The sequence below is a fragment of the Glycine max genome, chromosome 15 (genome assembly GCF_000004515.6).
Source record: "Glycine max cultivar Williams 82 chromosome 15, Glycine_max_v4.0, whole genome shotgun sequence".
Lineage (NCBI taxonomy): Eukaryota > Viridiplantae > Streptophyta > Magnoliopsida > Fabales > Fabaceae > Glycine > Glycine max.
In genome coordinates, this window is record NC_038251.2 from 9,719,664 (window position 1) to 9,735,033 (window position 15,370).

The window sequence follows — 15,370 nt, forward strand, 5'->3', positions numbered from 1 at the left end:
ATCATGAAAAAAAAACACATATGAAACCTGATAAGTGTTGCTTAATCGATAACCCATGTTAAATTTATGAAAAAAACTTATGTTTTATTTTTATAAAATACATTTTTTAGAGAGAAGTGAGAAATCTTGATTATGACTAAAAAAACTATCGCTTTTCAGTTTTCACAATTATTTCCAAAAAAAAAAAAGAATACTATTGAAAAAAACTACAATAATTTCTACAAAACAAGAGAGTGACGTGGGGCAGAAAATAGAAAGAGAAAGAGAGGGACAGCAATAATAGACATAGACATAGACATGTAGGTATTAGAGTGCCCACAGACAATAACCCCTTAAAAAAAAACTCGGTCTCTATTTTTTTCCTTTTCTTTTCTTTCTCTCTCAAATTTCTTTCCCTTCTGTTCACTCAAAAGAGCAGAAAGAGACAAGATCCCGGAAAGGCGTGCCGGCGTCAGAGACTCATCAGTTCTCACTCGTACGGCGTTGTGCTTTGCTTTCTCACCTTCTTCTTCATTTCTTTCATCATCATCATCATCTCAATATAAAGTTCGCTCCTTTCTCAGTTTTCACCCATACCCAGATGGGTAACAGCACCATCTCGGATCTGTGTCCCTCCTTTAAGTGAAAAAGGTTCAATCTTTGGTCTCTGAGGCTGTTGGGTTTTCGTCATTGAAGAAGAAGAAGGGTATTATTATCATGTACTCGAGGCTCATACACCCCCACGATGGGATTGTGACGCAGGATGACTTGCAGGGTGCTGCTTCCAATCTCTCTCACGCTCACAAGGGAGATCCTTGTCTCGTTCTGACGGCTGATCCCAAGCCTCGTCTTCGTTGGACTCAGGACTTGCATGAACGGTTCGTTGATGCGGTAACGCAGCTTGGGGGAGCAAGTAGTGAGTGTCTTTTAACTGTTTACTTTGTCAAAGTTGAAGCCTTTTTTTTTTTGTTAATGAAGTTGGATTTTGTTTTTATGACACTTGCACAATTTTTTGTTTGTGTTTTTTTTTCTTGGGGGAGGGGGGGGGGTGTTGGGTTGAATTTGGAAGAGTATTTGTATTGGCTGTGTGTGATGCTTGCATTTTTTTTCTTTTGCTGTTTTGAGTTCATTAATTAGGTGTTGTGAAGTTTGTTTGTGTTTATACTCCTTTTCTCGGTTGTAATAATTGGAATTGGAAGTGTTTTTGTTTATCTTAGAGTAATTGGTCTTGCTAAGGGTGAATGTAGAGTTTGACAAGTGGATTTTGTTGTAACAATGTGAGCGGATAATGATTTCATGAGCAGATTAGTGGTAACCATTTGTTAGTTTGTTTGGATTGCTTCACTTGAGAACATTTTGTTTGAATGAACTTGTCAATCAGTGTGTTCTGATTTTGACTTTGACCACAAGTATAAAATTTATTGGAAAGAGTTTAGTTCATCGGTCAATTTCCGCATCGTGCCCCTCGTTTGTTGATGTGCTGGATCTTCTTATGATTGACTTGGTAGCTTTAAGCATTTATTTGGAACCAATGGAACATGCTGAAAGTATTTGAAGGGTGCGTTGAGTTGAAATTAATCATGCGGGAGTGGCTTTGTTGTTGTTATGCCGTGTAGGGTTTAAAAGGGTAGTGGGTGACTGTGGTATACTATACTACATCAGTACATCCTCAACCCAAATCACTTGCTGCTGTTCTCTTTTGATAATTATAACTTAGCAAGATACTTTCCCATGAACTCATAAGCTGTCTAAGTTGAAACTGTTTTGGCTCAATATATTTAGCCTGCTATGTATGCTGAGGTTTACGTTGATACCGGCTTCACTTGTTTGCAAAGTAGTTAATAAAGCCTGCTTTCCTTTTCTTATCCTGAAATCTTCATGCGTAAATTATCATCAACATCACTTTCTGACTAGGTTCTGGATGTTATCTGCAGAAGCTACACCAAAAGCAATCATGCGGACCATGAATGTCAAGGGTTTGACTCTGTTTCATTTGAAGAGTCATCTTCAGGTCTCTTTAATTCTTTTAATAATACTCTGTCCAATTTTCAGCTTTGTGACAAAAGTGAAACCTTTCTTTCTGCATTGCAGAAATACAGGCTTGGTAAGCAATCTGGGAAGGATGTGGGTGAAGGATGCAAAGATGGTATGATTGTCATTCCTCTCTGTGGATCAATTATGTTCTCATCCCTGTCACCTTAGTATATGCTCTGTCCAATGTGTTCTGTGGTGTCTTTCACTTTTCCCTTTCCACAGAGCAGGGGTCCACTTGGAATTTTAATATGTATGAAGGATGAACCAATACCATGGTCATATTTTACCAACTTAGGTTATATTGTTGATACATACTGTTGAGGAACTGCCTGTGCAGAATTACAATTAGAAGAATTGTTTATGGACATATTTGCAATTAGGGAGCAAATTAGCCTAATTTTGGAAATTTGGATTACCAAGTTAATTTATGTTTAACATATTAACTACTCTTTGAATTTGAACATTGATTACCGATTCTTTTTTCTTGGCAAATTACTCCCTAAATTAGAAAAAAGTTTGCCAGAACTTCAGTAATGCCAACTAAGCTTTTATGTTATAATCTTGGCTTCAACTGACTTCTTTTATGGAAGGAATATCAGGTTCATATCTTTTAGAAAGCCCTGGCGCTGATAACTCATCTCCAAAGTTGCCAACTTCAGATACAAATGAGTAAGAATTTGCATTAATTCATAAAAAAAGATTTTTTTCTTCTGGCTGATGTCTCAATGGATTTGAATTACCAAATTGAGTGAGTGATTAATTTTATGCCTAGGGGTTATGAAATCAAGGAGGCATTGAGAGCACAGATGGAAGTGCAAAGTAAATTACATTTGCAAGTGGAGGTAAATTTCATTTTCCTAGTACAAGTTGTGTACCCACTATGGCATATCAAACTTTATGCCAAATTGGTAATTTAGTGGTATCAGACATCTGCATATCGTGTGTAATTGAAACAAGTTGGTGCTTGCTAACTGTTTTTCAAAAAATATCATCTCACTGCAGGCAGAGAAGCACTTGCAGATTCGCCAGGATGCAGAAAGGAGATACATGGCCATGCTCGAAAGAGCTTGCAAGATGCTGGCTGATCAATTTATTGGTGCCACAGTCATAGACACAGACAGCCAAAAGTTTCAAGGAATTGGAAGCAAAGCACCTAGAGGTACCTTGGTTGATCCTCTTGGTTTTTACTCCATGCCATCCACTGAGGTGGCTGGAGTGAATGTCCCAGAAGAAGAAATACCGCTGAGTCTCCCACCCCAAAGGGCTGATTGTTCAACCGAAAGTTGTTTAACCTCACATGAGAGTTCTGGAGGATTGGCTTTAGAAGGATCTCCCGGCGAGGGAAAAAGGAGGATGCTTGGCATGGACTCGATGGCAGCACCTTTGATATGGAGTGAAGCTAAGATGAGAACTCAAGCCATCAATGTAGCCCAAGGTAATCTTCCTCAAGGAATAACTAGGTATGGCATGTAGGGATGGAAGGTCTACTTGATGGTTTATCCCGGCATGATATATAAACCTTTGGGCTTTCATTCATTCCTTTTTTTATAGGTACTTGAACTCTTCATGTCTTGTAAGTTAGTGAGACATAGGTGGAATCAATTTTACCCCTTTGTAAATTCAATCTACTGTGACTTTAAAAATTGCAAAAAACTAGCTTTGACTATACAAAATTTGTGTGTTTTGGTGACTTCTATGGATTCCTTATTGTTCATTGATTCATGCTGAATAAAGGGTGTGACGTCCTTTCCTTCAAATATATAAGTGGAGTCATTATTAAACTCTTGAACTCTTTTCAGAAGCGTTGAACTTGCAAAAGCCATGTTGTAAAATCCTGACTACTTACTTTTCTTTCAACAATTATTTTAAACCATGAATATTAGGGTCATTAAAGTTATATGATCCAATGCATAAGAAGAAGAAATTTTTTCTAACTGGTTTGACTTAAAATCCATGTCTCTCCCTAAACAAAACATTTGTTTCACCAAATCCATGTTTTAGGTGTGAAACTGTGAATAGTGGATGCATTTGTCCGTGTTTTTAAGTAGTGTTTTTTGCCCTCCTATGTAACTTTTTATTGTATTTGATTGTTTTATGTGCTTTTTAATGTGGCTGTAGCACCAAAGTAATATTATATTGCACGTTAGTCAATGAAATGAAAATTGCAGCTTCAACTGCAATTGGAGAACATTTATCATTGGTTGTATCATGCAAGTGGCAGGTGGAATATGACAAGTGTTCAAATTCTGTTTCTTAAAAAAAAAATTGATTCTCAGTGATGCTAACTGATGTGTGCTGTGTACAACATCGTTTCTCAGGAATAAGGTTATTACATGGACGCCCATAGTGGAGAAAGGATTTCTTCAAAGGGACCATTTCATAACCAATAATATTATATAATTAGTAATTTTCTTTTGCCTTAATGTTTCAAAAGTTACTTTAAATTCTAATCAATCCAAATTAAGTTGGATAAAATCACCTAAGGAAATATGTCATCTTGTTTTTTATACAAAGATTTGAAATTTAGACTTCTAAAGAAAAATGATTTTTCTTATCACTTAGACAAAAAGGCATTATTGGTATTGTATGGAATACTTTTAAAGATAATTTTATTTTTATCACTTAGACTAAAAGGCATTATTGGTATTATACTATCAATACTTTACTATGACAAAAATTGGTATGAACAAATAAATACATATTTGTAAGACACGTGGAAGGCTATCATTCATTTGGGTTTGCGTTAGCCGAATAGCACGATTAGGTATAGCTTGACAGTTGATTTCATCAATGAATGGCCTGCGACCTTCTCAACGACTCCATCACATTCATCTTTCTAATTGGCACCACCTCCCTTTGACGGTCCAAGTGGAATTCCATTTACAACAATGACATAGTAATAGTAATACAATTAAAAGGGTAGTTACTAGTTATTGAGGAGTGAGAGTTGAATGTCTTGATTTGTTGAGGTGGAATTCGTACTTGAAATTGAAATCTTTTTTATTAATAGGCTACATGACCACCACAATATGCTTAAAATATGAATTTTACTTTTAAGAATATACTATGAATTATTAAGTAAATCAAGAGAATATATAATTATAATAATTGCTCGATTTCAACTTCAGAAAGTTGGCGTAGTAATTAAAGAATGTATATTATATTTTTTTATAACTTAAGTTTGAACCCAAAACAAATTAATTTTAATTGACGTAAAAACTTAAAAAGTTGCTTGAAGTTAAAAACGTTTGGTTAAGACTTAAGAGTAAGACTTTACAAAATAAAAGGAAATTTAAAAATCACAAGTAGTTGATTAGGCAAATATCAGCATTTTGATATTTTGCAACTGTGCATTGTCTTTCATTGGTGAAGGAATGCATGGAGCCGTAACAACATTGGGAAGGAAGCTATAGGAAAAGGACTACACTGCCGGAATATATCTATTTTATTTTGGTTTAAGGGAATGAGGTTTACTACTTCCACTCTCTTTAGATATTTAATAATGAGTAAAATGAAACGGGATTAAATTTGAGTAAAATAAAATTATTCTCTTATTTAAATATTTAAAGGGAAAATAGTTCAAAGTAATTTCATCTCATATCCTTAAAAATGAAAAAAAAGTGAGATATTGAATGGTTATTTATGGTAATTTATAAAAAAGTTCCTTAAAAATAGTTCAAAGTAATTTCATCTCATATCCTTAAAAATATTGAATGAGAGGAAGACTATTATGATATCCCTATATATCTTTCTTTTACATCTCTCTCTATCTTATCATTCTTCATTTTCCATCATATTTCTTATTTCTCTCTTGTCTTTTTTGTCTCTCTCTTTTGTTATATTTATTGAAATGTATATGTCCCAACTCCCAAATGGGTGTAAAAAAAAGTCTATTCTTCTTCATATTTAATTTTTGTACATCGAAGAGAGGATAAGGGAATATTACGAGGAAGATTCTATCTTAGCAGATTACAATGCTACATGTTGTTGTCATCTTCACAACTGGCACCATTAACTATTAGACTATTTCACTACTGAGGAACTTGGATCAATCCTACTCACACTAAGCAACCATCCCAATAAAACAAAATAAAAAACAAATTCCAAAACAAAACAAAAAGAAAAGAAGGCCACATAGGCACATAAAACTCAGTAACCACACAAGGCCTAGGAAACTGATCAGACCAAGACACAAAGGGAATTGTTATACCTTGTTTTTCAAGATCTATCTATCTCATCTATGCCTCACCAGGTATGTAAGCTTTTCTCTTCTTTCTATCTCGTTATCAACAAAATCAAACACACAATATTTGATGTTTTCCTTTTATTCTAGCTTCCCTTTCTTTTTTGTTTTTGGTTGTTATATGATCACCTAATCTTAATTAGCTTAAGTAGCAAGAACAAGTATAAAATTACAAGTACACAAATATCTTAGCTTCAATCCATTATATTTAAACTTGTCTTTGTTTATGTCTGTATGTCTTTAGAAGGGACATTAGAAAAGATAATGCATGGGAAGGATATGTTATGTAAACATATTCTTAATTACAACAAGTAGATAGTGGGAATATTGAATAAAGAGGCATTCTCTTAAGGTGTTTGTGCATGGAATTACGTGAAACGTTAATTTGTTTGGCATCATTGAGCTTGCCATGCTTGGTTGCATGCAAAGTTAGCAATCATATTCATGAGGCCACCAAAAAAAAAGTTAGCAATCATGAACGATTGAGGACACACGGCACGAGGTAGCAATAGTAGTGTAATTACCTGGGAATTGATTCTCATGCATGTTGAATTTTGAAGACTTTCTTAAATGTATAGAAGTAAATTTTGTATGTATTTCTCTTCAATTCATACGCATTAATTAGATGAAACCTTATGAATATTTATGAAAGGAGAGTTAGATTTAATTTTGAATAATAAAAACAGTTTCACTAATTGAGTAATATTTAATGAATCAATGAATAATAATAAAGACGCGTTAATAATACTACATTTTACTTTTTTTAATAAATAAATTATTTTGATTTGTTAATGGTTAGTGAAACCTTAAAAGTGCTTAAAAAACAATTATAAAATAAAATAAGATACATAATGTGAAATATTGCTACAGTATCTTTTTAGACCAAAAAAAGGGGAATAGAAAAATCGTTTAATTGGTTTTACTTAGTTGGCAGTTGTAGTGACGAGCTGTTATACTTGAATTTACACAATCGTAAATTAAGGTGGGATATGTATTTAATTAAATACATGATTTAATGATTACATAATTTTTTTATGAGTAATGATTACTTAATTTGTGATAAGAAGATACAACATATATATGATCTGATCACAACTCACCATCACAAGACTCAAAACCATTGAAAGGCTTAAACTAAAAGATGAGACAAAAACTTGATTGAATGTTATTTTAAATGTATTCACGTTCCTTGATGCGCACTCAGGTGAAGTATTGGGAATTTACACTAACTATATGATGTATCTCAATTATTTCTACCGATCCATAGAATTTTTTTTTTTAAAAATTACAGAATCGATAGAATTAGTTATTGATATAATATGATAATAAATTATATTATTAATATAGATCTTTAATATACATACTAAAAATTGAATTTCTATTAAGCAAAAATGATATGACAGAGACATAAGCTAACTGTTAATATATGACACTTTATTTGTAATGAAATTTACTATTTCAATTTTTTTTTTATCAAATAGTAGTTAATAAATATATTTTTCATAAAACAATTTTGATACTCAATATCTTAATTATATATAAGAAGTTTTATATTTGATAATTTTTTCACTACTATATAGTATTTTTAAACTATCTTTTTAAATAATAATAACAATTAGTGTTATATCATTAACCTTTTCTCAAGACAAAAGAATAGAGAGAATGTATCAAGTGAGAAAATTATTTTTATATTAGAATAAGATGCACAAGTATTAATCACTAAACTTTATTATTAATTATATTTAAGATTAAAATATAAAAGTCTTATAAAATTTATAAAAAAAGTCGTATAACATTATTTTTATTAATATTTTCATAGATAAAAAAGACAGAGAAAATATATAAAGTGTGAGAATCATTTTTATATTAGAAATAAAATGTAAAATATTAATCAATAAATTTTATTAATTTAATATTAAACCACAAAAGTCGTATAACTATTCTAAAAAAGTTATAAACTTTTCTATAAATGATTGTGTGATTTAAATAATATCTAATTTTAATCTTTTCTGTTTTTTTAGTGTAATCATTTCTGTTTCATTAAAAATTATTCTTCACTCTTATATGGAAATTCAACTTATCACTAAGTACATTGATATAGATAAGTAAATAAATAAAATAGATGTCAGAAGCCACTTAAAAATAACAATTGGGAAAAAGAAGTCAACGCTGGATAAAAACCAGAAAATGAGTAGAAAATTTGAAGAATGGAAGACTTTGGGCCAGTAGAACCTGGACGGGAGAACGGTCAAAAGTCTAATTCTTTCCTTAAAAATATAATATTAAACTTATTAGTTTTCAAAAGATACAAATATTATGGAAAAAATAAAATTATTATTTAAAATAAACATTGCGTACGTTAATTAAATTAATTTCTAAATTAATAGTCACAGAAGTTAATGTAATGGACAAAAATATATTTCAAAAACTTATATAATTATTTTTGATCTATTATATAATCAATTTTATTCATTCCTTCTGATATATCAATGATTCAATGTATTATTCTTCGGTCGAATTTGCGTGGCATAAAATTTGTCAATTTACTTCCTTCAATTTTTTATTTTTTTTTAGAATTTACTCCTCTTCGGTCGAATTTGTATGCTACTCTTACATATAAAACAGGAATTATTGTTAGTATATTTTTTTTAGAATTTAATAAACATGAATTGTGAATATTAAATTTTTATATTATTAATCAATTAGAAATTATTTTCATTATTTTTCTTAAAATAATTGATATAAAAGCTAATAAATTTATTAAATTTGACCGCTTTTCAAAATTTTATATTTTTTGTGCATTTATTATATATTCAAAGTTTTATATTACTAATTAAATAAAAATAACCTAATTTTTTTAAATGATTACTATAAAATTTAATAATTTTTAATTATATGATTGTACAGTACATGATTAGATGACTATTTAGAGTAAAACTCTCTAATCCTAATTAAATTATTTGTATCAATGAAGTATTACTATTATGCATAGTGAGAAAGAAACCGCGTGGCATTAGTTTTTGTTTTTAGTTCCATTCCTAAAAAACAAAAGATTAATAATTAACTTTAATGATTTAAATTAATGTAGTAACCCCCTAAAAAACGATTAATTTCATTGGAGGGTATCACTGTGTATGAAGAGAGAGAAAGGAAGAGAGAGGAAGGAAGAGCACAGCACTACACAGCTCCGAAATAGGAGGGGGAGAAATTTTGTATGCGTTGGATTTCGTAGATCTGAGTACGTTTTTCTCTTCTCCTTTCTATTCCTTTCAATTTCGGTTTTCAATCACTCTCTTTATTCTCTCTCTCTCTCTCTCCAAAGCTTGTGGTTCTGTGTTTTTTTGTGTGTTTTCATTTTTATTTTTGGTGACCCTTTTGGGTTCATTGCTTTGAACTTCATTTTAATGATGTTACTGTATCTTCCTTGGCCCAAAGTTCTTGTTTTTAATCGTTTACTTCGATTTTTCTGTTTCCCCAACTTTTAAAGTTTTGGGCTTTGTGCTGGGAAATCGAGCATTTCTTGGAGTTGGTCGGAAAGGTGTAAAATTTTTCAGCTTTTTGGTCATCGGAGAGTTGTTGGGTTCTTATTCATGTGGGTCCAGAACCCCAATTACTATTGCTAGTTTATTTATTTTTTTTTTTTAAGGTTAGTTGGTTGGTTTGTTACAATTGTTTCAGCCATGGTGAGTCCTTTGTCGGTGTTCTCTTCCTTGTGTGAAGTGTGGAAACATCAATTTTGAGGGTGTTACCTGATATTCAGAGGTATTAGCATGATGAAAACTAGTCAACGTTTAACACTGATTCCCAAATGGCTGGTGTTATTAGGTTGCATCAGCCATCAGATTAATGAATTCTTCTGCAAGCAGCAATAATGATATTGAATGTTTAGTTCTCTACAATTATGGATGATATCCTTGTCACTTAATAAGTATCAGGAAAAATCAACCTCATTTAATTTTTTCTTCTTCTCCAACATTTTTGGGCTGGTTGGTGGGGTGGGGGGTTTAGGCAAAGAATGATAGCATCAAATAGTGTTGGGTTCTCTTTGTATGTGTTCTCCATTTCTTGCAATATTAGTATATATTCTGCAAAACTGAAGGTGGTAATTTAGCTGTTACAGAAGTTGGATGATATTTGAAGGGTCCTATATATATGTTTACTTAGGCTAACAATCACTTATAGTTTCTGTAGGTTTTGTTTCTATAGAGTGATTTCATCAAATAAAAACACATGAAAAGTTTACCTAGTTATAAGATGACTTAAGCTAAGTAAAAAATCACTTGTTTTTTGTTCTGTAGGCATAAGTCCTGAGGAAAGAAATGAAGGGAAAAAGCAAGAGGATTTAGATAAAGAAAATGAATGAAAATTCTATTAAATTTGATCAAATGGTCCACATTTGGATGTCTGAGAGTATTTTTTTTAAGGTCTGTTTTGAGAGTACTTGATGATCCATTGGGTAAATTTTGTTAATGGCAATTTGAAAAGTTGGTCGAGGGAGTCTTATATAATGTAAATCCAAGGTCAAGCCAAATATGAGTTGTGAACTCTTTCACATTAGGTATTGGGATCAGAATATGTTAATTTTGTAATGCTTAAGTGTTTGAACTAGGAAAATTCAAGGTTGCTCTAAAAGGTATTCCTATCTTGTGGAACCAATAGATTTGTGTCTGTTTGCTTGCATGTCTGATTTTTCCATCATTTATTCACAAACCTCTTCCAATATGCAGTTAATTTCTAGATGTCAGAATTAATTTCAATATTATATTATATTCACTTTTATATTGTTTGCTGTCAGATAAATGACAAATGTATCATTCAAAGAATGTTCCTAGTGCAAGTTTAATTGGTGGTAATTCATTAAGTCATGGTCAGCACATAGATTGTGGTGGCAGCACAATGGATCCTGGCAGTGGAGGAAATGGTCTTAGCAACAACTCTAATCTCACCTCAAAACAACGTTTACGGTGGACACATGAATTGCATGAGCGCTTTGTTGATGCTGTGGCTCAACTTGGTGGGCCAGATCGTGAGTATTTCTCCTTCTATTTTTGTTTTTAACAGGAATCCAGAATTGATTTTTTCTTCTTCTCCCTCTTGAACATAAAGCATTACTTTAGTCAGTAAAATGAAAATGCTAGGTTGTGTACAGTGTAGTAGATAATAAAATAAATGCATCTACTTCTCATCAACTTTACATGTGTTACTGGAGATTTGTTAGTTGTTAAAATTTTACATTACCTGTGAATTTCTCCAGTTTTTTACTTTTTGTAACATCCCTCACTCTTTCCCTCCCTCTCTTCCATGTTTGTGCATGTGCATCAGTAATTATTTTCATGGAAGATGGTATCAGATGTGCATGATGACATGACTTCCAGATAATTCGTTGGGAGATCATATGCAAATTTTCTTTGTATGAAATTCATTAGATAATGCATAAGTTGATCAGATGTCTCGTTCTTAGGTTGGCCTGATATGTTATTGTTGACCGAGGAATATTTCAAGTTTCTATGCATGATTTTAACTTTCCTTATAAAAGTGTTTTAAATCTCTAACTATACTTGTTGCTAGGTGCCACACCCAAAGGCGTGCTCAGAGTTATGGGTGTACAAGGCTTGACCATTTACCATGTCAAAAGTCATTTACAGGTAATGTGCACTTAAAAGAGCCTCTTTAAATGATGTTCATTATCCTCATTCATAAATCCTTTTTCATTCTACTTATCTGTTGCTTACAGAAATACCGACTTGCAAAATATTTACCTGACTCCTCATCTGATGGTATGTCTATCTGTTTTTTCGTTATTTAAATTGTTTGTGTATATGATATTTAGGACTTATTTATTTGTTGTTTTTAGTCCATTAAACATTCATTTTAGCCTGATTTCTCCTTTAGATTTATTTGGTGATAACTTTTAAAAATGTTGATAGAAGGGAAAAAGGCCGACAAGAAAGAAACAGGGGATATGCTTTCCAATCTTGATGGTTCATCGTGAGTATTGCTGCCTCTTTTTTCTTTCTTTCATTTGGTTTTTTGTATTCATGCAAGTTGGTGGAGGCTTATAGTAATAGAAAAAATTGATTTGGGTTACCAAAGCACATTCAGCTGGGCTTTAACCATCTTCAAAGCTTTAACATCATGTAGTCAAATTTGCAACATTGTTAATAAACACAGAAACTTTTATCTAATTCTTTTGTATTCAATGCCTAATAACTGTTACTGGAGGAAAAATGTAACTTTTTTTATCAAAAGATCTTGAATATTTGATGAGTTCTGGTGGTATGAATGACTAAAGTTGTGGGCTTATCTGTCTGTAGTGGGATGCAGATTACTGAAGCACTAAAGCTTCAAATGGAGGTTCAGAAGCGACTACATGAACAATTGGAGGTATATTTCCTTGTTGAACTGATATTGCGACTTTATCATGTTAGCTAATTGTAATTTATAATTTTAATTATTTCTATTACATTTAATCATGTGAAATGCAATGATTATATTAATTTCTCTCTTGATTTATTCCATTTCCACAAATTGGTTACATTATATAATCACCAAGTTCTAGGTTGTACCATCCAAAGTGTATCTCATGATGAAACTTGAATGGCTAATGTTGATACGAACTGAAAATCTTGATAATAATAGCCTCTGATCTAGTGGCTCAAGCTGTACGGCACAATATGCAGATGGGGTTTAAAATTTCTGTATTTGCTGCTTTGAAATGTCACTTTATATACTTTTTAATTTTGAATAAAACAGAATAAACAGACTGATGAATTGTAATTAAGATGCCAAGCTTGTAACTTATTTTGTAACGTGAAACAGGTGCAAAGACAGCTACAATTACGGATAGAAGCCCAGGGTAAATACCTGAAAAAGATAATTGAAGAACAACAGCGACTCAGTGGTGTTCTTTCGGAGGCACCTGGTTCTGGTGCTGTAGCGGTGGTTCCAGGGGATGCGTGCCAAGAACCTGATAATAAGACTGACCCGTCAACCCCTGACCCTGAAAAGGCTGCCAAAGACCGTGCTCCAGCGAAGAGTCTTTCAATAGAATCTTTTTCATCTCACCCTGAACCAATGACACCAGATTCTGGCTGTCATGTTGGTTCCCCTGCTGAAAGCCCTAAAGGGGAGAGATCGGCCAAGAAGCAACGAGTAACCATGGATGGTGTGTATTCTAAACCAGAAATGGTGCTTCCACATCAGATACTGGAGTCAAGCATGTCATCATACCAGCAACCTAACACTGTTTTTCTTGGCCAAGAGCAATTTGATCCTTCTTTGGATATATCTACCAAAAGTGATGAGGAATTGGTTAAGATTGGTGGCGGTAATCTGTGATTTCGTGTAATATGTAAGGTTGTGTTCTAGGACTGATTCTATCTTCCTTCTAAGCTTAGTTTGTGTTATATGTATTCCTTAATAGATGAGGGAACCTGATCTTCATAGATTCCTAAGGTTCTTAGTTTTCAGTTCAAATGTTCAACACTTGACTAAACATCCAGCCTTTAATTACTATTTAGAGAACTAAGTTGAATTGGATTAATAGAAAGAATCTTGGCATCTACTCCATAAACCTATTCATCATGGTGATTATAAGAAGCTTATGGGGATTATACATAATCTCCTTGACTTGCCAAAGGAATTGTGCAGATGAATAGGGATTGCTGTGTGGTCTAGTTTTGGAGTATACTCTAAAAGATGACATGCAGAAAATTTGCATTGGTTGTGGCTGATTGTGCCAATCATGAAACTTTAAGATATAATTTAGCATGTAATTTTTCAAGAGAAAATATTAATGACAAGGCTATATGATATTATAATGAATAAGCACAGCATTCAACTGATTATGCGAGAAAATTAGCACCAAGTTCGGAACTGGGTACTACTGCCTAGTTTGTCGAACCAAATACTTTAATTAGTTGTGGTATAAATAATATTCTTTGGCCTACTTTCTTTTTATCTGTGGCAGTCAAGTAATTTATCATTTTACATATATCAATTAATTAATTTTATCTAACACTGTTAGTTTATTAATTTTCAATTTTTAACTCCTACTTTTCCAGTTTTCAATATCTACAACAAAACCTCAATATCGAAAGTGAAGGAAATCTCTTAAAAAGAGTTGAAACATTCTACCAATTTCTAACCTCTTAAAATTTTGTGGCATTTCAGGTTCTCAGCCTATTCGGTTGTCATGATAAAATATGATAAGCTAAAATAATTATCTTTCTAATATAATGAATTGTTTGGTGTATATCTTGTTGGTGTAGTTGAGGGAGGACAGTTAAAAACATGATAGTTCTCACCCTAATCTCACTGTTAACATTGTCATTATTATTTTCATTATTATTACATCTATCATCACTATTGTTATCACTATTATTATTGTCTTCATCATTAGTAACTACTAGTATTACCATTGTCAACACCACATTAGAATTATCACTCTCACTATTATCATTATCATCACTATGATTGTCATCACATCTATTATAATCATAACAAGCACTATCATAGTTGTCCCCACTATTTTCACCACTATCACCACCACTCTCATCTTATAATGAGTTAAGCTAGGTTATAAGCTCAAAATTATTATAATAAATATATTATAATCTTTAATTTTTTTTAGGATCTTTAAATTTTTATTTTAAAGTTTATCTTAAGTATTATTTTAAAACAACCATTCATTTATTTTAAGTAATTAATTTAAATATTTTAATGCAAATTAATTTAATTTTTAATACAAGTTAAATAATGAATAATTTTAAATTAACATTTTAACACTCTAATTATACAAATAAATAAAGAGGATGTATACCGAGTTAACTCGAATGACCTACGACCCACAGAGATAAATTGGATCATTAATTTACCATATCAATTGTACTAAGCTAAATACGAGCAATCCAAAGTGTGCTAACCCAAATAGGTTGGTTGAAGACAAATTAACACACCCTTACTAAGAATGAAAAGAATGCTAATAATATATATTTTTAAATGTTTGTTTAATACATTTATTATTATTGGTTGGAATATATTAGGACTTAAAAATAATATAGACTTTAATTTTTATTTAATAAACTTTATTCATAATTTTAACTATTAATAAAA

General features: G+C 31.8%; 2 protein-coding genes across 6 annotated transcripts; both read left to right on the top strand.

Annotated features, from left to right (window-relative positions):
• Positions 1-319: 319 nt before the first annotated feature.
• PHR24 (MYB-CC domain-containing transcription factor PHR24) lies at positions 320-3,767 on the top strand. 3 transcript variants are annotated; one of them, XM_006596949.4, is made up of 7 exons: positions 320-475; positions 564-895; positions 1,914-1,990; positions 2,071-2,125; positions 2,613-2,682; positions 2,786-2,855; positions 3,016-3,703. In XM_006596949.4, the coding sequence occupies exons 2-7, from the start codon at positions 697-699 to the stop codon at positions 3,484-3,486; spliced, it is 942 nt and encodes a 313-aa protein (XP_006597012.1). In that variant the 5' UTR covers positions 320-475; positions 564-696; the 3' UTR covers positions 3,487-3,703. The 3 variants fall into 3 exon arrangements, with proteins under 3 accessions (XP_006597012.1, NP_001241456.1, XP_006597013.1); NM_001254527.2 differs by having other exon boundaries at positions 355-895; positions 3,016-3,767; XM_006596950.3 differs by lacking the exon at positions 320-475 and having other exon boundaries at positions 771-895; positions 1,894-1,990.
• A 5,569-nt stretch (positions 3,768-9,336) lies between these two features.
• On the top strand, positions 9,337-13,894 carry PHR25 (MYB-CC domain-containing transcription factor PHR25). Of its 3 annotated transcripts, XM_041009440.1 has the most exons (8): positions 9,366-9,494; positions 9,935-10,018; positions 11,052-11,282; positions 11,825-11,901; positions 11,991-12,033; positions 12,184-12,244; positions 12,571-12,640; positions 13,076-13,799. In XM_041009440.1, the coding sequence occupies exons 3-8, from the start codon at positions 11,063-11,065 to the stop codon at positions 13,592-13,594; spliced, it is 990 nt and encodes a 329-aa protein (XP_040865374.1). In that variant the 5' UTR covers positions 9,366-9,494; positions 9,935-10,018; positions 11,052-11,062; the 3' UTR covers positions 13,595-13,799. The 3 variants fall into 3 exon arrangements, with proteins under 3 accessions (XP_014623430.1, NP_001350613.1, XP_040865374.1); XM_014767944.2 differs by lacking the exon at positions 9,935-10,018 and having other exon boundaries at positions 9,337-9,494; positions 12,187-12,244; NM_001363684.1 differs by lacking the exon at positions 9,935-10,018 and having other exon boundaries at positions 9,365-9,494; positions 13,076-13,894.
• Positions 13,895-15,370: the final 1,476 nt, after the last annotated feature.